Raw genomic sequence first — 21,125 nt, forward strand, 5'->3', positions numbered from 1 at the left:
ACGCCCCTAACGGGCGGCGCCCAAGGGACGCGCCGCGCACGCGCGCGCCGCATACATCTATACCCGTATACATATATATATATATATACATATTTGCATATATATATATATATATATATATGCATACATAAAGCACCAGGTGGCGGCTCTCAGGGCAGTCCGCGGGGTTAAGGGCAGCCGAAAAGACCGCGCGGCGGCAGTGACTGCAGCTCCTCGTGCGACTCTCCCCAGCCCCGCACAGCGCCGGGGGCGGCGCGGCGGCCGGCCGGTATTGCCGGAAGTGCCGCGCGGCCCCGCTTCCGGCGAGGCGCGCGGGCGGCGGGGATGGCGCTGTGGGCGCCGCGCTGCCGGGACTCCCCGCCGGAGGAAGGCGAGGCGCCCCCCGCGCCCCGACACCGCCCGCCCGAAGTGCAGGTACGGCCCGTCCGCGCGCTCGGCGGCGGGGCCCGGCGGCCGCTGCCATCTCGAGCGGCGAGTTCCGCGCGTGGCGCGGGCCGGGCGGCGGCTCCCGCGGCCCCGCTGTGGGCCCCGCGGCGGAGCCTCGCGGCAGGGGCTGCCCTGCGCTTGCCTGGGGCGCGAACGCTGCCGGTGGTTGTTTTCTCCCCAACAACTGCTGCGGATTCCTCGCAGGCGTGTGCTGACAGTGCAGCACTCATGGCCTAAGCTGGGAGATCGCAGCTGTTGGGGCTGACCTCCTCAAAAAGACAAGGCAGGGAAGAAGAAAGAGCAGGAAGGACTGTGTGTTTGTGCTGGGCCTCAGCCTCGCCAGAGCTTGAATTCCACTTGCGCTGTCCTTTGGAGGCGGTGGCCGTGCACTGGGAGAGGATTAATCTGTTCTGGGGTGCAGGCAGTAGTAGCTGCTGCACAGAGTGATATGGAGTCATGAAACCTTCGTCACAGTGTGAGGAAATGGATTCTTGAATGTATATGTCTTGTATATGTGTTCAGGAGTGCCCTTGCTGGTGGCGGCTGTTATCGCCCAAAAGAGAGCCAGGTGTGAGCTGAGGGTCATTAGAGGGTCATCTGCATCAAAAATATCTCTACCATGTAGAGACGGTCACTTTTTAACTTTGTAAAAGTATTTCTGCGGTAGTATAATTTCCCTTTTTAAAGCTGTACAATGCTGTGCTTAATCACTGTGGTGAATCAACTTCTAAAGTGCCTTCTGTATCAACACTATCTTTGGGAGTTAAAACTGTTTGCTCCTATACAATTTGAAAACTGCTGTTTTTCCTTCCCTGAATAATGTTTTGTTTCCCTTATAGACATACAGCCAAGGTATTGAACTAGCCTGCCAAAAAGAAAAGGAGTTTGTGAAGCACTCTGTGGAATGCACCTGGAATCTAGCAGAAGCCCAGCAGAAACTCGGTAGTTTAGTACTGCATAGTTCGGAATCTGTGGACCAGGAATTTGCCCAAGCAAAGACTGAAGTTTCTGAGTTGAGACGGAGGGAGGAAGAGTGGAGAAGAAAAGAAGAAGCACTAAACCAGAGGGAAGGACAAAATCTATGGAATACAGATTCTGTTAGCAAGGAGGTATTTAATAAGGTATGACCTGTATCCAGAGGCGAGACAACAAGTATTAGCCTAATTTCTCATTTCACTTGTTTAATTCGAGACTTGTTCACTGGTTTGAGACAATAGTGTCTCAATTATCTTCATGTCTAGTGCAGTGCTTAATCAGAGCTGTGTTATGTGGGTATTTTTCTTCTTTTTGCCCAAGAATGGGAGCAAGCTGCACTATTATTACAAATCTGGATGACTTTCTTAAGCGAGGATCAGAACTTGCATTGGTTCTGAATAGCAACAGTTGCCCAGGGGAGGCTGAACAATAGTTTCTTCACATAACCAGACTGCTCCTCAGCTGTGCCAAACTCTCAAACATGAAAGAGGAGTACAGTTTGCTTCCAGTAACCTGACTGCTGCAGTGCAGCTTATTTAGCACAAATGCTGTCTTGAGTACAACCTGAGCTTTGTTGTCGGATTAATTTGAGTCTGAGCAATTAGTACGTCTTTTATCATATGTCCTTGACACAGCTGCACCAAGGCTACCATGTAGAGGGTATTCATAGTTCACAGATCAGTAAGTTGCTACCTGAAAGCAGAATTCTGCCAGTTTCTTGATCACCATAATATAATAAGAATTTGAAACTCTATCAGCCAATGTACTTTTAAAAACAAACAAAAAAAACCCCACTTGGCAGGTATATGACTTGACTGTAAACTTAGAACACTACTATTTAATAGCAATGTAATAAAACAGAATATTCCTTTCTAGCAAAAAAGTATGTCTGGAGATCCTGTGATAGTTAATTTTTGTCTTTCTTAGAGTTTTATTAATCAAAAAAGGAAAGAAATTGAAGATGAAGATGCACCTGAATCATTTATGCAGAAACATGAACAAAAGATTAAACACTTCGGTGAGTGCACTTTTCCCAATGCTTTACAGTTTAACCTTATGCAGTTTTGTGTAGGTTTGATCCATATTATTATATAAAATGAATGATAGCAAATTAAACTAGTTGCCTGTCATGATGTGATAAAATAGAAGCTAGACTGTCTGATAGCCTGTTTAAAGTGAAACAAAGTATAAACTACAGAAACCTGTTAGCTCCTGTGACCTGTAAGAACTTAACTATTTTTTTTAATAAGAATATTTAAAAGAGCTGAACTACTGAAAACTGAAGTTTAGCTTTTTTTTTTTTTTTGCTGTTCAGTGGGAAAGGGCAGAGACATCCATGGAAACAGAAGAGCTGTGTAAAAGTGCTTTGGGTTGTCTGTAGCCATCATCTCTAAATACACACCTTTTTCTGGTAGATAATTAAGCTCTAAGGAGAATGACCAATGAGAGGAGATTTGATCAACATGTTTAAGTAGCTGAGGGGTGATTGTAGGGAGGATGGGGCCACGCTCTTCTCCGTGGTGGCCGGTGACAGGATAAGGGGTAATGTGTACAAGTTGAAACACAGGGAGTTCCATCTCCATATGAGGAAGAACTTCTTTCCTGTGAGGGTGCCAGAGCCCTGGCACAGGCTGCCCAGAGAGGCTGTGGAGTCTCCTTCTCTGGAGATCTTCCAAACCCACCTGGATGCCACCCTGTGCCACGTGCTCTGGGTGTCCCTGCTGGAGCAGGGGGGTTGGACTAGATGATCTCTGGAGGTCTCTTCCAACCTGAACCATTCTGGGAGTCTATAAATCCTGACTTATAAAAGTTTGTAAGCTGCTATTAAAGAGTATGCATGGATGAAACTTTCTTGAAGTTCTAGTTAACTCTCCACTAGGTGTCACTTTATCATTATTTAAACAAGTTGAGCAGAACTCAGACCTTGTAAAGGAATCTGAAATTTTGATGGTTCTGTTAAGTGCTTTCCATTCCTGATTAGAGGGTAGAAATGTTGCTAATGTTGAAGCATAGCCGTGTTAGGAATTCCAGGGTACTCAAGAACAGGACTGACCTAACAAAAGCTCCTTGCACAACCGCTTTTAATTCACTACTTCTCTTTACGGATATTAAACTTTTTTATTAAAGAAAGGGTTTTTGGCCCTGGGGGTTAAAGGCAAGCCTTGCAAATATTAAGTGAGACACAGCATTGGCAGAGCATACAGCAGCAGTGACAGGCACAGAAATGTACTGACAGTATAATTGGAAGGCTTCTATGGTGTTGTACATTTCAGCAGAAAAATTTGCCCCTGCCCCCCCCCCCCCAATCTCTGAAATTCAAAGACACGTTGGTTTGTTCTTTTTACGATGGAGGTAAAACAACACTAATGATCTTACTGTGTTCCGCCAAAGGCTGGCATAGACTCTGCTCGCTGTAGAGCCTGAACTTCATTTCTCAATCCTACTCTGGCATTCAAGCAGTAAAGAATCTGACTAAACAGCCAAAAGAAGTATTAGCCAGTGCTTTCTCTTTAGGTATTTGTTTGCTAGAATTAAAATTAGCTTAGGTCACTGCCACTGAATTATCTTTATCCCTGTTATATTTATATGCTGGTAGAAGGGTAAAGCTCTATATTTGGTACTTGCTGACAGTAAATGAATCAACTGTTCTAATATACATACAAACATTAGTGATATATGAAGGATAATTTTAAAAGCTGTCTATCTGAATATTGCAGTGTGGTTTTTAACCTTCAGCCCTTTACATGAAGGTAGTAATGTGCTATCTCAATTCAGTCTTCTGTTTAAGTTTCAAATACTGACATGGCTTAGCTCTTTTGGCTTTAAATTAATTCTCTAACTACATTCTAATTTCCTAAAAATGTATCAAGCCATTTATGTTTAGAAGCTCTTTCATTTCCAACTAATTACATTCTTTTTTTAATTGCTCTTAGTGCTTTTATTTTTGTCAGAATTAATGTAAATTCATATCCCTGAACTTTGTGAATAATTTAGTATAACTAATAAATACCTATAACACTTTTTATGTGAGAGTGGTTTAAAAATAAGTTATTTCCAACACTGCTAGAGATGTATTAAAATAAATCTTAACAGTAATGGTTAACTATATCTTTAACATCTGTAAAATCCAGTTATGCCTTTGGAAATGTTCTTTCAGTGTTAGTTGGATGTCTAAATAAAAACTAAAATTATTTGCATGCTGTTACATTCAGGTTAGTGAATCTGGAAAATGGCAGTGTACCAGTGCAAATGACTTTTTTGCTGCATTAAATCATTTTTTTCATACTGCATATCTTACTCTGTGTTTTTCTTATTAGGTATGCTGAGCAGATGGGATGATAGTCAAAGATTTTTATCTGACCACCCGTATCTTGTATGTGAAGAAACGTCCAAATATCTCCTGTTATGGTGTTTTCATCTAGAAGCCGAACAGGTGCGAAGATGATTGAAAATACACAGGAAGCATATTGACTGAAATACAGTGATTTTTCTATCACTGTAAACTTGCACTGCAGAAAACACACAGTAAACGTGAACTACAGAAAAGCTGATTAGATATTTAATTGTTCTTTTTGTCCTTTCACTAGCTTATTACCTTAGCAAAGAAAACCTCCACACTGTGTTGCTGCTAGTCCTAGCTAGCAACTGTCCTTTTAGTTCTGTGACCATCAGTGCTTAGGTCTATAGGAACCAAACAAAACTGAAGTTACACTGAATTTTAGATACATAATTACTGGAGATAACTTTAATCTCTCTAATGCCTTTTTTTTCCTTTCCAGAAAAGAGCTCTGATGGAACAAGTAGCACACCAAGCAGTTGTAATGCAATTTATTATAGAAATTGCCAAAAGTTGTAATGTAGATCCAAGAGGCTGTTTTCGCCTTTTTTTCCAAAAAGCCAAAGTAAGTAAGTTTATGCACTTGTATGAGGTATTTTATAATTTCTTTAGCAGTTCTTTCTCTAGAAATAGTATTTTTATATAACTCCTGTCTGGAAAATGAGTATTTAGTGTGTTTTGTTTGTCCCAGTAGTAAAGCAAAAGACAGCGTGCTGGTGACAGGTATACTACAGAGATGTAATTTCTTGAACAGCAGCAAAAACTGTGGATTATTTTAAGAACTGTTTTGGTTAATTAGCCACTCTGTTTTCAAAATTGACCTGTGTGTTTCATCTGCATTTCACAGCTGGTCCCAAAACCATCCTCCCTTTCTTGATAATCAGCAGGGCAGTTTTGCTGTAAACTGCAGTCAATTATTCAAGACTCTGATAAGCCTTAATACAGCCTAAAGGAGTTCAGTTAAAGTGGGAATCAAGTTGTACTTTGCCTTTGATTGGGTTTTTACAGTGATCACCTGTTCTTCTATGGGAACTGACCTTTGAGTTGAAAAAAGGAATAGCTAAAATTAGTTGTTTTAACATGTCCTCACGTGAGTGAATGACTTTGCTTCTAAACACAGATGCTATAAATGATCTTCAAAATATTTATTTCCATATAAACTGATTAACATGATTGCTGAATTTTTTACAGTATTATCTCCTATAGAGTATGACATGCATCACTAAATGATATTTTTTTTGCAGTGTGCATACTTGCAGCTCAAAAGTCCATGTGGCTTAAGTGATTCTTTTTCTTTTTTCTTCTCTTGGCAGACAGGGGAAGGCTATTTTCAGGCCTTCAAAAATGAACTTGAAGCATTCAAAACAAGAGTGAGAATCTGGTCACAGTCACATGGTTTTCAAAATATGTTACTACAGGATCCTAGTGTCTGTCCTGGTTTTATAGGAGAAATCACATCTTTGTCACAGGTAGACTTACTTTTTCCAGAAATTATTATAAATTAGAATTAGATTCTGCTTTGGAAGTCTTCTAGAACTGCTACTATTCAGAGTATACTATGTGGTATTTTCAGTATGCAAGGATGCAGAAAATGCAGAAAACATCAGTATAAGGTCAAAAGCATATATTGGTTCAGTGTCCTTGAATGTTTTGTAAAAAAATCACTGCATTCTAAAGCTGATCAGGTGCTATACACTTTTTATCACAAGCAATGTGAGTTTGTAGTCTAAAATAATCCTATTGATGGAATCCTACAGGTACGTTGAGTCCAAGGATAAAATTAGATATATATATTTAATGATAAAGGGAATTGGGGGTACTTGGATTTCTTGCTTTAGTATTAGTGATGGTCACATCTTTTACTGAAGGAACAAGTTTCAAGACTTTTTAAAATTGGCCGTTAAGTAGTTTCAATTGTGACTACTTCCTTATTTGAAATAATTTGGTTAAGTAAGTGAAGAGTAGAGCAATGCAAATGAAATATCAAGTAAAAGCTCTGCCAGATTAAATTTAAGGAGCCTCTTGACAGCTCTAATACTGGATGGTGAATTTTCAAGAACTTATTTATCTCCTCTTAAAATGGATAGGAGAAAAGTCTGACTTAAATTTTTTCTCTCTCTCTCTCTCTCTCTCTCCATATATGCAGTTATATAATCTGTCACTTTTCATCTGTTGCAGAATGCTGGTAGTCTACAAGATTCCATAAATACAAATATCTGCAGTTTAAACTCTGTGATACAAAGAGATGACGAGGAATCCAAAATGATGGACACAGTATAGTACTGTTAAGACTGAGGCCAAGTATTTTTTTCTAAAAAAAAAAAAAAACAAAGGAAAACATGGCTATTTTCTTGACGTTATTTTTCTGGGTACTGCACTTTATTTTTAGTCTGATTTTTTTTGTTGTTGTTTGTTTGTTGGGGGGAGAGAAGGGGACTTTGAAGAGTGGGTAATCCAGAAACACTTGTAATATTGTTTGAAAATGTGCTGCTAGGTTTTTGGTTGTCCTTGAAGAGCAGGGTTCTCATATATTGCCGAATGTGAAACTGGATGTGTTTTCTGCTACTAACCTTGCCTTTCATGACTTTAGAAATCAAAGTACGATAAAGGAAAAAAAATTCTGCACAAATACAATGTTTACAAGAAGTGGTAGATTCTTGCTAGAATCTGCTATTGTCTTATTACAGATGTGGACATGTCTTTATGAATATTGGAGATCACAATTGTATTCATGCTACCTTGCTGACATTATAAGCTCTCAAATCTGGTTATCACTTATAGCAATAAATCAGTATCTGGTATCAGTATTTCAGACTTGGATGGATTAGATTAAAACACTGGCTTTCTACCTCTTCTAAGGGGATTTAAATGTTACATTGTGCTTTCATTAAAAAAGAAGTCCTAAAATTCAAGTAACGCTTGTCTGTTTGAGCAGTGGGTTTTATAATCTTTGAGAGTCCAACTCCCCTTTTAATTCTAAAAGGAACTTCAGATTTTTTTTAACCAAATCCCATTATAGGGAGAAGTATTTGAAGAGGATCAAGGGGACTTAAGGTGCTAGGTTTAAGAAAGCTCTTCGTTTGCAACAAAAAGCTTTATGGCAGTTCACCTAGGGGTGTCTTACCGAATTTGAAAGTTATTTCATCTTCTTCTAAAGCTGGTTTCTGTAACTGCCAGCTCAAGCATTGGGAAAGAGAAATATTTTTAAAGCTTGCTGTTTTAGGAGTCGGAAGAATAAACCATGTTTCCAGAGGAGGCCTTCCAGGAACCTCTGCAATGCAAAATGCTACCATGCTTTTTCTACCTTGCTACAGCATTTTTTTTGTCTACAAAATGTATATTGCGGCTGGAATACTCCAGTGGACAGAGCTTCTAGCTCAAATAGTGGGATGGATCCTTTATTGCTATGACTGTGGTAAGGTGTACAATGTATCCAATGTAGATACCCAGTGTATCTTTTGGCCAATTTTGAAAATAGCTCCTGCTATTTCAGCTGTGCACTATAGCGGTGATATAATGAAGTCTTTAGTCTGTAGTGCATGCTGCAGAAAGTATTAATACATATGCAGCAGCAAAAATGGGGGCTGCTTATCCACTGGTAGAAATGCCTCTTTTTAAGGCAGTCTTTCCTGGTGCTTTTGTTCTCTAGCAGTTCTGATGCACACTGAGGATAAAGGAAAGGCAGCAGCTCTATTAGCTGCAAACTGCAGGTAAGTGGCTTCAGTAAAGTGTATTTAGTTATGTCTGACAGGCACTCCAGAGAAAAGTAAAAACTGCACTCTCCATAATAATTAACTTAATTACAGGGAACTAATAACCTAAGGTGATTTGTTAAGTGCATCTCTCCCCTAAGTACAAGGGTAACGAGGCCTCTGTAGCACAGTGACTCACAATTATCAACACAGTTACTGATACAGTTGTTTTGATCTAGCAGTTCCTGGTCTGTTAAAAGTTATTTTCATATTTCTAGGGGCTAATGCTTAATGATTTGTGTGGAAATAAGTCTCAAATCATACAATTTTCCCCCAGCCTAGATTAACCTCCATGGGCTGTTAACAAAACACAGCCGTTTCTATGGAAATCAAAAGGCATAAATAGAAGGAAGCGGTAGATCAGGGTATTATGCTGGAATGTGGCTGCCAATCATTTCTAACCTTGATTTTTTTAAAGTTATTTCTAAACTCAGTCTGCAGCTATGATGTAGACATTATTGAAGATGAAAAATAGCAGCTGAATTGGTAAGTATGGCTATGGAGATACGTGATTCCAATTATCCAGTGACTATATAGACATAGGTATGAGAGCTGGTCAAAAAGACATGAACCAGTACTATGAACTCACATAAACCATATGAACTAAGTGCTACTTAATGAAACTTAATACTCTAAGCAGTCTTATGACACTAATTTGACTGCTGGACATCCTGACACGATTATCAATCAGCAGTAAGGGAAAAGACACTGATTTGTATCCCTGTCTATTGGTAACCTACTTGTATTGCATTGGTTGTACCAGGCAAGATTGATTAGTTGCACACTTCACAGATGATAGTTAATCTCTTCAAATTTTATTCTCTTTCTACTAATAATCCTATGCAATGGCACAAATACAGAGGATTTACCAAATATGCTACTTTGAATCTTCTGTTTCTCACACCTGCAAAATAGCTATACTGAGGGCACAAAGATGAATGTAACAAGGATAAAGGCAGTCATAAGGATAAGGTGTCACAGATAATTTACACAAACATCAGTTGATCCTGCTCAGCGTAAGCAAAGCTAAAGAAAGTGAGTTTTTTCATGGTGTCACCCTATCTCTATGCCAGTTCCTGTCTTGAACTGCTTTTTGCAGAATAGTGTTTCCCATAGGTTCTGGCTGACCCCAGGTAATCAAGTAATTGAGAAACTTGATTTCCAGTCCTTATCTTTACTTTGCATGATAGTTCATGAAGGAGTGTTTCGTAGGTAGGCTGTTTTCAGAAATATTTCCTATATGACTCAAAATGTCTAGCCATGAGCATTTTCTGATTGAGGGAGACATGAGTAGTTTTTTTGGTAAGTGTATTATAAAAATTAGACATTTTTATATAAAACGTATAGAATTAAAGTGGGGATCACAGGAGACTTAAAGCATTACCACCACATGAGCTGAGGATGATATTAGATTTTAATTATTGATCAGTATGGCACGCTAGTAAGTGAAATCCTTGATTGCCGAATCTCATGTAATCAATTCTGTGCTATGACAGATGGGCAGAAGTTAGCCCTCATTTCACATGGGGGCAGCAGCATCTTTCTGGCTCACATCTGGCAACTTGGTTTGGAGGAAAGCATAGATATGTGGCCAGATCTTATTGGTCTCTGTTCCAGAGAAGGATTTCAACAACCCTTTTGCCCTAAGGAAGAAAAAAAAAAATACAAAAGTCAAATTTTCTATTCCTTCCAGGATCTCTACCTCATTTTTAAGGGTACTCTAGCAGAAGTGTGTCAGTACAAAATTGATTTAGATCTAAGAGCAGCTAGAACACTGGGAACTAGGTATGTATTACTGTTTCTCATATGGTGAGACACTGATTCACACTGCCACACTGATTCAGGAAACTGGCAGCTGTACCTAGAGCACTTATTTTTACCCTTCATAGTTGTTAATAATGATGCAATCCAGTTGTAGAAGACACATAGAGGACACGCTCAAATAACTGAATAAGCCAGCTATTATAAAGTTGTTATACCCCAGAGCTCAGGGAAATACAAAGGTACATCAAAACAAACATGTGAGACCCAATCAAGTTGTTCTGAATTATTTCTAGTAGCTTAAAATTTTGTAAAACCTGCTGTTGTCAGTAAGAATAGTTTAGACCTGCCTCTTGCTTTGAGGCTTAGAGGCACTTTCACTTCACAGTTACTGAAATCAGGAAAATCACTGACAACCCAGAATAGTCTTTCTCCAAAACTTAACCACTTCAAAGACAGAGCATTTAATCTTCTACTTGATCAACATGTTAAACAGATCAGGAAGAGAATATAACATTGCAGTTTCCAAAAAAGGTACTGTGACTCTCACCTTACTAACAGAGGTTTGTTGCTCAAATCATACATAATGTATTGAATAATGTGCAGGACTCTTTGTAAAGCTTCATAGGGCTGCAACAAAGAGCTTGTTTGCTTAGCTGACTCCCTGAAGAGGTTTCATGCAACTAAAAGTGGGGAGCTTATTTGTTTTGCAGTTTACATTTCTTACTGAATTGATGGTATATATGTATGGCTACTTATATCATGGTCACATTTGTAATACTTCTGCAATGGAAAAAAAGATTTGCTCCTTGCTCTGCTAACACAGAAGGAAGTATAGTGTTTTACTACTTACCGGTAATACTCCAGAACAGGTTTGGTTTGTGCGTCGTAGGCCTGCAGTCTCCTGGTAACCGTCTCTGGTTTGTCATCATCACGCTGAACAAGTGGCTCTCCAGTGATGTCATCAGTGCCCTAATCGCAGTTAAAATCAAACACTGATTTTTTTTTCTATTTACACTTTTTTTTTACATCCTCTTTAAATCATCATCACTTTCCAATTAGTCAAGGAATAGATTTCTGTTTAGGAAGACTACCATCCATATCTTATCTGACATTAGAGGTCAGTTTTAAAGTTTCTCAGTTAGAAATATTTTCTCAGTTTTGGCTATGAACATCACATTGTAGAAATATGTTAATTTCATTGCATTGTGCACCATAACATTTGTTGAATATTTGTTGAATGTAAATGTTTAGACAAAACACACAGAAATAAGGGATGACTGTTGGGAATTGTTCCAGAGGAAGTTTCTTGCAAGCACAAAACCAAATAAAACATAAAAATATTCTCCTGCCCTGCCTGCATTCTGGCAGTCAGTTTCAGAAAATCAATTACTATTGTTATTAATAAACTTACCTACTTGGGAAGGTGTGAAGAATATTTATTGCAGAACATATATATTAGATATGCATTTGTATTATCACTCTTGCCTTGTTTACATAATAGAGTGATTTAAAATGATGAGTTTAATTTTCTTATATTAAATTTCTTTTGAGTTTCTTTCTGGTGTTTGCATACTCAGTCAATAGGTACAAGGAAAGCAATAGTTTAAGTATTGAGCATTGCATAAATTCTAAAACCATGATCTTTAATCTTTTTGGCTTCACTGAGAAAGTCAACATTTAAGGGTTTTGAAGATATTAAGAGGTCTTACTATATAGTAAATGCAACTGTATTTCAGCTGTTCAGCTCCAATTCATAGTTTTACTTGAATACTTCAAATTGCTTTACTGTGTTGTGGAATGCATACAAAATAATGAAAGGTAAAGTGAAGTGCCCCTAACAGGAAAGCTGCTACAGCTGAATCCCACTCTCTGCGGTACTGGTTGATTCTCTGTTGCTGCTTGCCTTGTTCCTTCTCAATTAAGAATAGCCATGAATCAAATGCCATGTTTTAAGCTATACATAAGCTCTATGGATAGTGTGCTTCCAGTTGCTCACTTCTAGTGCTTACCTATTATTTTAGCTGGCCTTTTATCCTGCAACATTGAAATCACAAAACTTTTTTCAGGTAACTGCTCAAAACTTCTTCAGCTAAAAGAGCCTCCTATGCTTCTGATGTAGCATAACAGAGCTTCCAGGAGAGAATGTGATGCAACAGTTAAGTTACTTATAGTTAAGGATAAAATTCAACTTAAGCTCATTTTCATTATGGCTAGTCTAAGTAAAAAATTTAAGGTAGCTATGTATACCTGTTATCTCTTGAAGATATCTAAAGCCCAAACTGTTGTTGTTGTTGTTTTTACTTGTTTTCTGAGAAGTTTCTCTAATTTCTACATCTAATTTTGCAGTATGACAACCTGCCCTGGTAAGTATTAATATAGGGAAAACATTAAGTGGATTCTTCTGCTGTATATATACCCAGGAAATATACTGAGTTGTGAGCTACTAAACAATGAGTCCTGTGAAGGAAGGAAGAGGAAACTACATTTTGGACTGTACAGGCTTTGGGGCTGCAGTAATAGACCAGGCTAAGAACTGGCCTAGCTAATACGCCAGTGTACAATGCTGGGAAAGGAAAATCTCCCAGACCAGTTAACCATATTAACTAGAGCCTAGAAGGCAGTTGTTGCAGTTGGCACCACAGTATTTCATTCTGCAGGGGAGAAGCAAGTTGCCCTCCAGCTGATGGGCGCTATGATAACAGGAGAGAAGGCCTGTTATCGAGGGAGCTTCTGCACACTTAAGAGATAACATGAGCCCCCTTCTTCTGAGCTATCATTTCTTGCAGCAAACAATGTTTTACTTAATTAACTAGATGCATTCTTTTTAAGCACCAATACTAACAATGTGCATTGCTTACCAGTACTTTGGGAGGGCTGAATTCAAGATTGTAGACTCTGCCACTAGCAGGGTGGATCCAGCGTGCAGTGAGACGGTACTTTATGGTCTCAAATGGCACATCTAGGTCAATCACAGTGTCTATTTGACACTGTTTATCCAGGGCTTCTGCCTGGGCAACCGTTCTAGGGAAACCTTTAAAGAAAACATAAGCCAATAAAAAATGAAAGGTAGAGTTACAATAAGAATTAACTGGACTCGATTTATTAGAGGAAAGGTGGTCAGGCACTCAAAAGCAAAAACTTGATGTGTGTAAAGGTTGAAGAAAAATCACATTTTCAGGATATTTTTTGGTACATCACTGTACTCTAATTTGTTAATCTCCCAGCTTCCACCTCCTTATTTCACTTAATCACCCCCTCAAAAGTAAATACAAGCAAAAAGGCCCCACAATTGAAAGTGTTCCATATCAATTTGCTGTGCTGAATAAGAATACTGAATACACATTTTATGCATCCAATTAATTAATCCAGTTGTTACTGTGGAACAATAACAGCTAGTATTTTAAGGCACTTCATGGTGAGAGATCTCGAACAATCTGGAAAGTTGTGACAACTCTTTCTTCCATTCATCATGTAAAAGTCTGAATTAAGTAGTTGACCATAATAAACCTGTTTTATTCAGGCATAGTAAACCCAGTGTATCTATCAGAGGCAGTCCACGATTAATTTTGCATCAAACAGAAGCACTAGGAAGATTTTAGAATATCTAGTGTCTCAGTCAATCTTGTAGGACAGTGAGAAAACTCAGGCTGCAAAGAAAACTTTTTCTGAACACACAAGGCAAGACATGTTGCCCTATGAACTCTGTGGCTCTACTGGAGTGCTCCTAAGGGCACATACTGTTAGCAGATAAACCTAATGCAACTTAAGAAGCAATTAAAAAAGAATAGGAATAAGAAAATGAAGCTCTTCATACAGACTATGATAATAATCAACCAAAGCAACTGTAATGGTGAAAGTTTCTCCAGCACATGCTGCTGCACAGTAAGTTAACTGGAAGAATTTTTCTGTGCACAGACCTTTTGCGTAAAGCCTTAGCTCTTTAAAATGTTGAGATTTTTATTGTACTATGCAAGTAAACATCCCCCTAAAGACAAGTTCTGATAGGTAAAAATAGGTTAAAAGGTAAAGAAAAAAATGAGGAAAGTCTTACTTGATACTTATATCAAGTAATACCATCAATATTTATTGATAATTCTGCATAAGGAATTAGCCAAAAGAGTCTTACAACAGAAAAAAACAGAGAAGGATAATTTAACATCTTAAGGGTACTATGTCTTGCTTAGCACATCCCACAGAGCAATTAAGTGTGTTACTTTTCATGGATCTGGTTTGCATCACAGTCATCAATTGCCCTCACTCTACTTCTCTCAGGTTCATATAATCTTGTAGAAGTGCTTCTAAATGTCAGAAGAGGGTGAGCCAAGACTTAAGCACTGCTGGATTTTCTTGCTAGACAGGCTATTTGATCACCATGGACCTTATTTATGCAGTTGGAAAATGGGCCTGTTTTGAGACTTAATGAAGAGGAAATTTATCTACAAAAGAAAGGGTCTTTAGAGAAGTAAGTCTTTGAAAGTTATGGCAGAGGTTGTTGCTTACAGTGTTTCCTTAATACACAGAAAGCTGTTCACAAAACTTGATCAATTATTAGGAACCTAAACACTCTAGAAAAAAATGCCCTAGTAATATAGCAAATAAATTTAAACAGCACGTCTGTATGCACATGACTCAGATTCCAATACTCACTATGACTCTACAGGACACACAGCAGTGTCCTACATGCACATTTCTGCAGAAATTACAGAGCATTTCCTCTAAGCAGTGGAAATGTGTATTTTGCTAAGTAAGCATACAAGCAGCTTAGTAGCTCCACTTAGTCTGACCTAGGTTTTTGTGCAGCTGTGGTTATCAAACTAAAGATTTTCTGGTTAACTTCAGAACAATACTCTTTCTGTAGAGCTGATTATGCTCTGAGTCTCTGTGAATGTTGGCTCAGAAGATTTCTCTTCCAAAAGTGCAGATTAGGAGGCACACTAGCATGCAGGAGAAATGGATTTCTTCTCTTGCATTCTCCACACCATCCTCCTGTTCAGAGAGCTGTCAGTGTGCTCAGCTGTGATGCAGCACAACCATATCCAAAGTTAGAGCTATAAGTACTTGGGAGCCAAAAGTGAGGGAAAATATCTGCAGCTTTTTGGTTTATTGAGTAAGTTTCACTGTGCTGTGCACTAAAGGGATAAACCCTTTGTCCTCACTATTTTAGAACATAACTGGAAAAAAAAGCAAAGGCAACAGATCACTACACTAGAAGCAAATATAATAAAGGAAAAGGGGACAAGGAACACTGTGGATTTTTTTCTTACTTTAAATAAAAAGCTACACCGTTGACTTTCAAGTTTTATCTAGTAAGACAGATTGTCACTAGGATCTGAAAAAAATTCTCATCCAGCCCAGACATTATCTTTGTGTCACACATCCAACTGTGCTTCCCCATGGCCTGGCATAGTGGGGGCCACTCATGCCTCTTACAACTATGGCAAAGGCATTTTCTCTCTCGTTTATTGTGCGCTCCACTGTTGCAGGACTCCCTTTCCATACTTACCTTGTCACCACATACCTGCCTTCCTCCTTACATGATTCAGCTCTTTTCTCTTACAATGTCCCTTTCTTTGACAAGAAAAGCCTTTGGAAAGAAAAGGCTTTAAAAAGGAAACTTCCCTATGATTATTTTGAAGGAAGTCTTTGTTCTTAAGGTGAGAATAAAGTTAAGAGTTATCAGACTTGCCAGTTTCAAAACTCTCCTGTAGTGCTCAACTGTGGGGTTTTTCAACGTGAATTAAACTGTATCACTCCAAAGACAGGACACACGCCATGCCTTTGGCAGCCAAGGGGGCAGACTGAATACCAAATGTTTCACATGCTGCCAACAAATACTGCCCAGTTCCCAGGGCTCCGGGACAGCTACTGGAGTGTGACAACCGCTGAGCAGCCAAAGCAGCCCGAGCTCTGCAGTGCAGGTTTCCAGCCCCTCTAGCTTACCGTCCAACAGCCAGTCGTATCGCTCTAGGCCCTTGAGCTCGCTCAGCACCATCCGCGTCATAACGTCATCCGGAATCAGCCGCCCTTGATCAATGTAGGACTTGGCAAGGATTCCAACTTCTGTGAAAGCAGAAGAGGTCATGTTACAGTACCTGTGACCTCCAGCAAGACAAAAATAAAAATAAAAAAAGGCACAATGCTTCAATTTGTTTTGATCGACACGACACAAAATGGTGTCAGTCTAGACAGACAAGGCAGACAGAACAATATTCGCTGCAATTCAAAAAGAGGTGATTGGTCAGAACCTGATCTTACGAATATCTATCATATTAATTTAATTCTGCTAAGGGCAACAATATCCCACACGCCCTTCAAATAATTTTACTTTTAAGTATTTGAAATATGAGATTCCAAAACCAATAATGGGAGACACCATTAGGTAAGACTTTAAAACATGAAACAGAGTGATTCAAGTGCTTTAAGATATCAGCCTGAGACTTCCTGCAGGGAAAGTTTATATGTTGTCAGTAAAGCACAGTGGCTGGATATGATCCTAAGACTTTAGGAGGAAGTGAAACCCACTTGGCATTTAGGAGAGCAATACACAGTGGGATATGCTTGGCAGAGAAGTATTTTCACAATTACTGAAATTGCAAGAGGATGTTTATAAGTGTTGTGAACTGTTTATGGGAGCGTGCAGACACTTGTATTTTCCTGTGGAACTGACTACCTCTTAGTAGCAGTCATTTAGCCCCCCGGCCAGCCAAAATGCCATGCAGGCATCTCCCTCCCTGGTACCACACTGTGTCCCTGCACGACAGCACCAGTGTGCTGTAGTTCACACAAGCTGAGGTGTGAGTTCACACATCTGTGAAGGGATTCATCTGCCTGGGTTGTCTTCTGGGCTCACAGCACCCATAGCCTTGATCTACACAGCTGCACCTAATTCCCTAAGTCACACAGAATAGCAGCTAGATTGGTTTTCATTACGGATATGCAACAGTTTGCTTTTGGCTAATTCAGATCTAGTTCCAATACATCAAACAGGAGAGAGAATGGGATGGACCCACATTACCAATCAACAGAACTGCTTTTAGCAGAAGACAACAACTGTCCCACTTGAGGCACTACTGGAAAACGCAGTAGTAGAACGGCCCATCTTTAGACATGGCAAGTGGAAGCCAGTAGATGCACACAATACAGAAAGCTGCTCTGCTGTTTAAAACAAACAAACAAATAAATAAAAATAGTAACTTGACTGGTGCTCACATCCAAAGATGGACTCTGAAAAATCCTGAAAAACAGTTTAGAAACAGACCAGGCATGCAGCAGCATGGCCTCAAAAAACTGACACAACATGGGGGAGAAGCAGTCTTCAATGCTAAAAGTTGCAGAATATCACAAACTGGAAAGAGGATGACAGTGCGGTCTGTACAAAGGAATTTTCTTTTTTTTTTTTTCTTTACCTCATTTCTTTGATGTTATCAGGTCGAACCTCTTTTACTACTCCAGTGCCCTTAGAACTATGTACCTCCAAAAGCAGCTAGGAAGAAGAAGAAATTACTCCTAGGCAGCTAAATGTGCCCTTGTTACTCAAATCTGTTACTGATTTACACTGCAGTATTGCCATAGCCATGTTGACCTAAGAACACTTGCAAGGCAAGTTTCATAGAAAAATGTCATGCTTCACACTTTGGAAAGACAGATGAGCTTAGGAGCAAGAGGAGGACTACAACATAGCAATACCTAAGGCACACAGGTCCTATCACCGGGCTAACACCATGTGCAAGCCCTACAAGCCTCAGGCCTCTCACAGAGTCAACTATTACAACAGGAAAAAAAAACAGTCACGACTCTTCCTAAAATAGTTACAATGCAACAAAAAAGTTTGTTCACCAGACATTTTTTTTCTCCTATGTGTGGAAGCAGGAGAGGGGGATCTCCTGGAGTTTTGATCTGTTCTGTTTTGCTGTTGTGCAGGTGGGTCTGAGGCCAGTACAGGCCTTGACATGGCAATCTTTGTACTTGAAGGCGACACAGTTCTCCTTCCTGCCCAGGTGATAAAAGGTATCTCTATTTGCAGCACTTGCAGAAGATTAACATGAGCAAACAGGCCCTGCTGAGCCAAGAGCCTGGGCAGCGCGAGGAGAGCTGGTGGCAGCGCGTCCTCGCGCCCTGCAGCGCAGCCCGGCGCGGAGGGGAAACCGCCGAGGTCTCGCGCGTGCGCAGTGGGACTTTTCAAAGTCCCTGCTCACAAGGAGGCAAAGGGCATCTAAGTGCCCAATACATCTAAGTGCTCAATTCAGCCCAGCAGTTGCTGAAGTACTGGGAACTCCCCTACCCTTAGTGGAGGATATTCTCTCCTATCCTTACCATGACCCGTACCCTCCTTCCCTGGACGAGGACAGAGCTCTTCTGCAGGCCCTCACTGCCCCTTCCTCCTTCAGAGCATCCACCTGCTCCCACCACCAGCATTCACCTCAGCCCCCTGGAGACCGCTCGTGCCAACAGTGACACCTCCAGCCACGCCAGGGCAGCGAGCAGCAGGCGCAGCCACCTCCAGCACCCTCCACTGGCTTCTCTCCCCACAGACGGGTTTTTACTACACCAATATCATTTTGTGAACAAATAACATCGTCCATCTCCTCAGATGTCTTCCTGTCTCACTAGGTCTTATTTATGTTGTATTTCTTGAATCTTTTTTGTCTCTATACAACCTACACTAACACAAACACACAAGAAAGGAAGAAGTGTGAACATATGTCAGCCAAGCTGGTGCCCTTAGCCAATATTTAACCCGTAGGTAACCAGCTATAGCAAAGTCAATCTGCTAAACCAGTGTCACTGTTCTTAAAGAGCAAACACACTTTGTGTGAAAAGAGATGTGGAAATCAAAAGCAACATTTCACAATACAGATAAACTTTCACCTTCAAACAAGTTTTAGGCTTTCAATCCACGACTATCAGTAACCTAGCTGTGATAGCGCAGTAATAGCCACAAATGAACACAGCTGTTCACAGTTTTAAAGCACTGGAAATGAACATGTTCAGTCTGTGATGAAGTACGTTCTTACACCCTGTCATAAGGAAAAGCAGAGGAGCAAGCCAGAAGCAGGCCTTGGCACAACGCAAAATAAAACAGAATACATAAAATAAAACCAAAAAAAAGCACAAAAAATAAAAACACAAAAAATAAAACACAATAATAAACACAATAGCAATAATAATAATAAACACAAATAATAATAAACACAACAATAAACACAAATAATAAAAATAAAAACACAAATAGATACAAATGAAAAATACAAACAAGCAGGGAGGGTATTCTGGAGTGTCTCAGAAAGCTGCTGGTGGTTACAAATGACATCACTCCTCGCTAACTGCAAGGCTGTATGCAAGCGGAAACCACACCGAAACCAAAGCACAGCAGGAACTTGTTTATTATGATAATTGAAAAAAAAATAAAAATAAGAAGGCAAGTTTGACTTTGAAGACTCTGCCTGCCGAACACACGCACATTCGGTGAGTTTGCTGCCTGCGCGCGCTGCCAGGCCAGGCCAGCAGCCCCCGGGACCCCCGCGCAGCGCAGCGCGGGGCCGGGTGGCACTGGGAGAAGCGTTGGGACAGCGTTTGGAGCAGCGCTGGGGGCGGCGTTGGGGCTGTGCTGGCGTTGCGTTGGGAGCAGCGTTAGGGCAGTGTTGGGGGCTGCGTTGGGGGCGGCGCTGGGAGCAGCGTTAGGGAAGCACTGGGAGCGGCGTTGGGAGCAGCGGTCGGAGCAGCGTTAGGGCAGTGTTGGGGGCAGCGTTAGGGCAGCGTTGGGAGCAGCGTTGGGGGCAGCGTTAGGGCAGTGTTGGGGGCGCCGCTGGGAGCAGCGCTGGGAGCAGCGTTAGGGCAGGGTTGGGAGCAGCGCTGGGGGCAGCGTCGTGGGCAGCGTCGGGAGCGGCGCTGGGGGCGGCGGGGCAGCGCGGGCGGCGCGGCCGAGCGCGGCGCGGCCCGCGGCCCGTGCCCGTCACCTGTGCGGCGCTGCGTGTGCTCGCGCAGCAGGTCCCCGCTGGAGAGGTGCTTGAGCGCGAAGTGCTTCACGATGCGCGCGGACACGGTGCCCTTGCCGGAGCCCGGCGGGCCCATGATGACGGCGCGCAGGAGCGGCCGCGCCGCCATGCTGCGCCGCGCCGCCCCGCGCCGCCCCGCGGCCGAGGCGCCGTAACGGCCGCGCGGGCGGCTCCGTGCGCGCGGGGACGGCGGCAGCGAGGGCGCGGGGACGGCGGCAGCGAGGGCGCGGGGACGGCGGCAGCGAGGGCGCGGGGACGGCGGCAGCGAGGGCGCGGGGACGGCGGCAGCGAGGGCGCGGGGACAGCGGCAGCCGGGTGCAGCCACCGCGGCCTGGCGGAGGCGTGGGCAGGGTGCTCCGCGGGAACCACAGGCAGCGCGTGAAACTCCGCACAGGGCAGCTGAAGTAATCGCGGCCTCGGCCTCGGCTTAGAAACCTGTTCGGGCGGCAGCGGGTAGCGAGCACGCGCGCGGCCTCCGCAGCACAGAACGTCTTACTGACCTGGTGAAAACTACATGGCTCGCTTGCTCCGTGATGGTCTTTTCCGTCTTCCAGCCCTCATCCCAGTGTTTTCACATGGCAGTTGTCACAGCTCCAGGAGCAGGAAAGGGGGAGGGCAGGAGGATCTGTAGCAGTGAAATAGATCATTACTTGTTCTTAACAGTGTTTTACACAGCCATGCCATATTTTACAATGAGCATTTGATGTTTACATTAGACAGCAGTTTAATGCTTGGAAGATGAAATTTGATTGTCTTCATTGCAATTTAATTACTCATAACTTAGCACACTTACACCAATTACAAACTAATACAATTTGGACTACATTCTGAATTTACCTTCCTGTTTATGGCCCCGATTCTCCTGTGTAGCATGTC

General features: G+C 41.6%; 2 protein-coding genes across 2 annotated transcripts; one reads left to right on the forward strand and one right to left on the reverse strand.

The window, feature by feature from the left end:
• The first annotated feature begins 321 nt into the window (after positions 1-321).
• On the forward strand, positions 322-7,636 carry CDC37L1 (cell division cycle 37 like 1, HSP90 cochaperone). Its single transcript, XM_088521009.1, has 7 exons — positions 322-414; positions 1,266-1,547; positions 2,329-2,419; positions 4,719-4,834; positions 5,181-5,303; positions 6,052-6,207; positions 6,917-7,636. The coding sequence occupies exons 1-7, from the start codon at positions 325-327 to the stop codon at positions 7,016-7,018; spliced, it is 960 nt and encodes a 319-aa protein (XP_088377135.1). The 5' UTR covers positions 322-324; the 3' UTR covers positions 7,019-7,636.
• Positions 7,637-9,934: 2,298 nt separating this feature from the next.
• On the reverse strand, positions 9,935-20,369 carry AK3 (adenylate kinase 3). Its single transcript, XM_088521010.1, has 5 exons — positions 20,211-20,369; positions 16,195-16,314; positions 13,113-13,285; positions 11,105-11,223; positions 9,935-10,133 (listed from the first exon to the last, which is right to left on the reverse strand). The coding sequence occupies exons 1-5, from the start codon at positions 20,356-20,358 to the stop codon at positions 10,010-10,012; spliced, it is 684 nt and encodes a 227-aa protein (XP_088377136.1). The 5' UTR covers positions 20,359-20,369; the 3' UTR covers positions 9,935-10,009.
• Positions 20,370-21,125: the final 756 nt, after the last annotated feature.

Source organism: Tinamus guttatus, unplaced genomic scaffold (genome assembly GCF_059628265.1).
Source record: "Tinamus guttatus ecotype Peru unplaced genomic scaffold, ASM5962826v1 Tinamus_guttatus_pri_ptg000110l, whole genome shotgun sequence".
NCBI classification, from domain to species: domain Eukaryota; kingdom Metazoa; phylum Chordata; class Aves; order Tinamiformes; family Tinamidae; genus Tinamus; species Tinamus guttatus.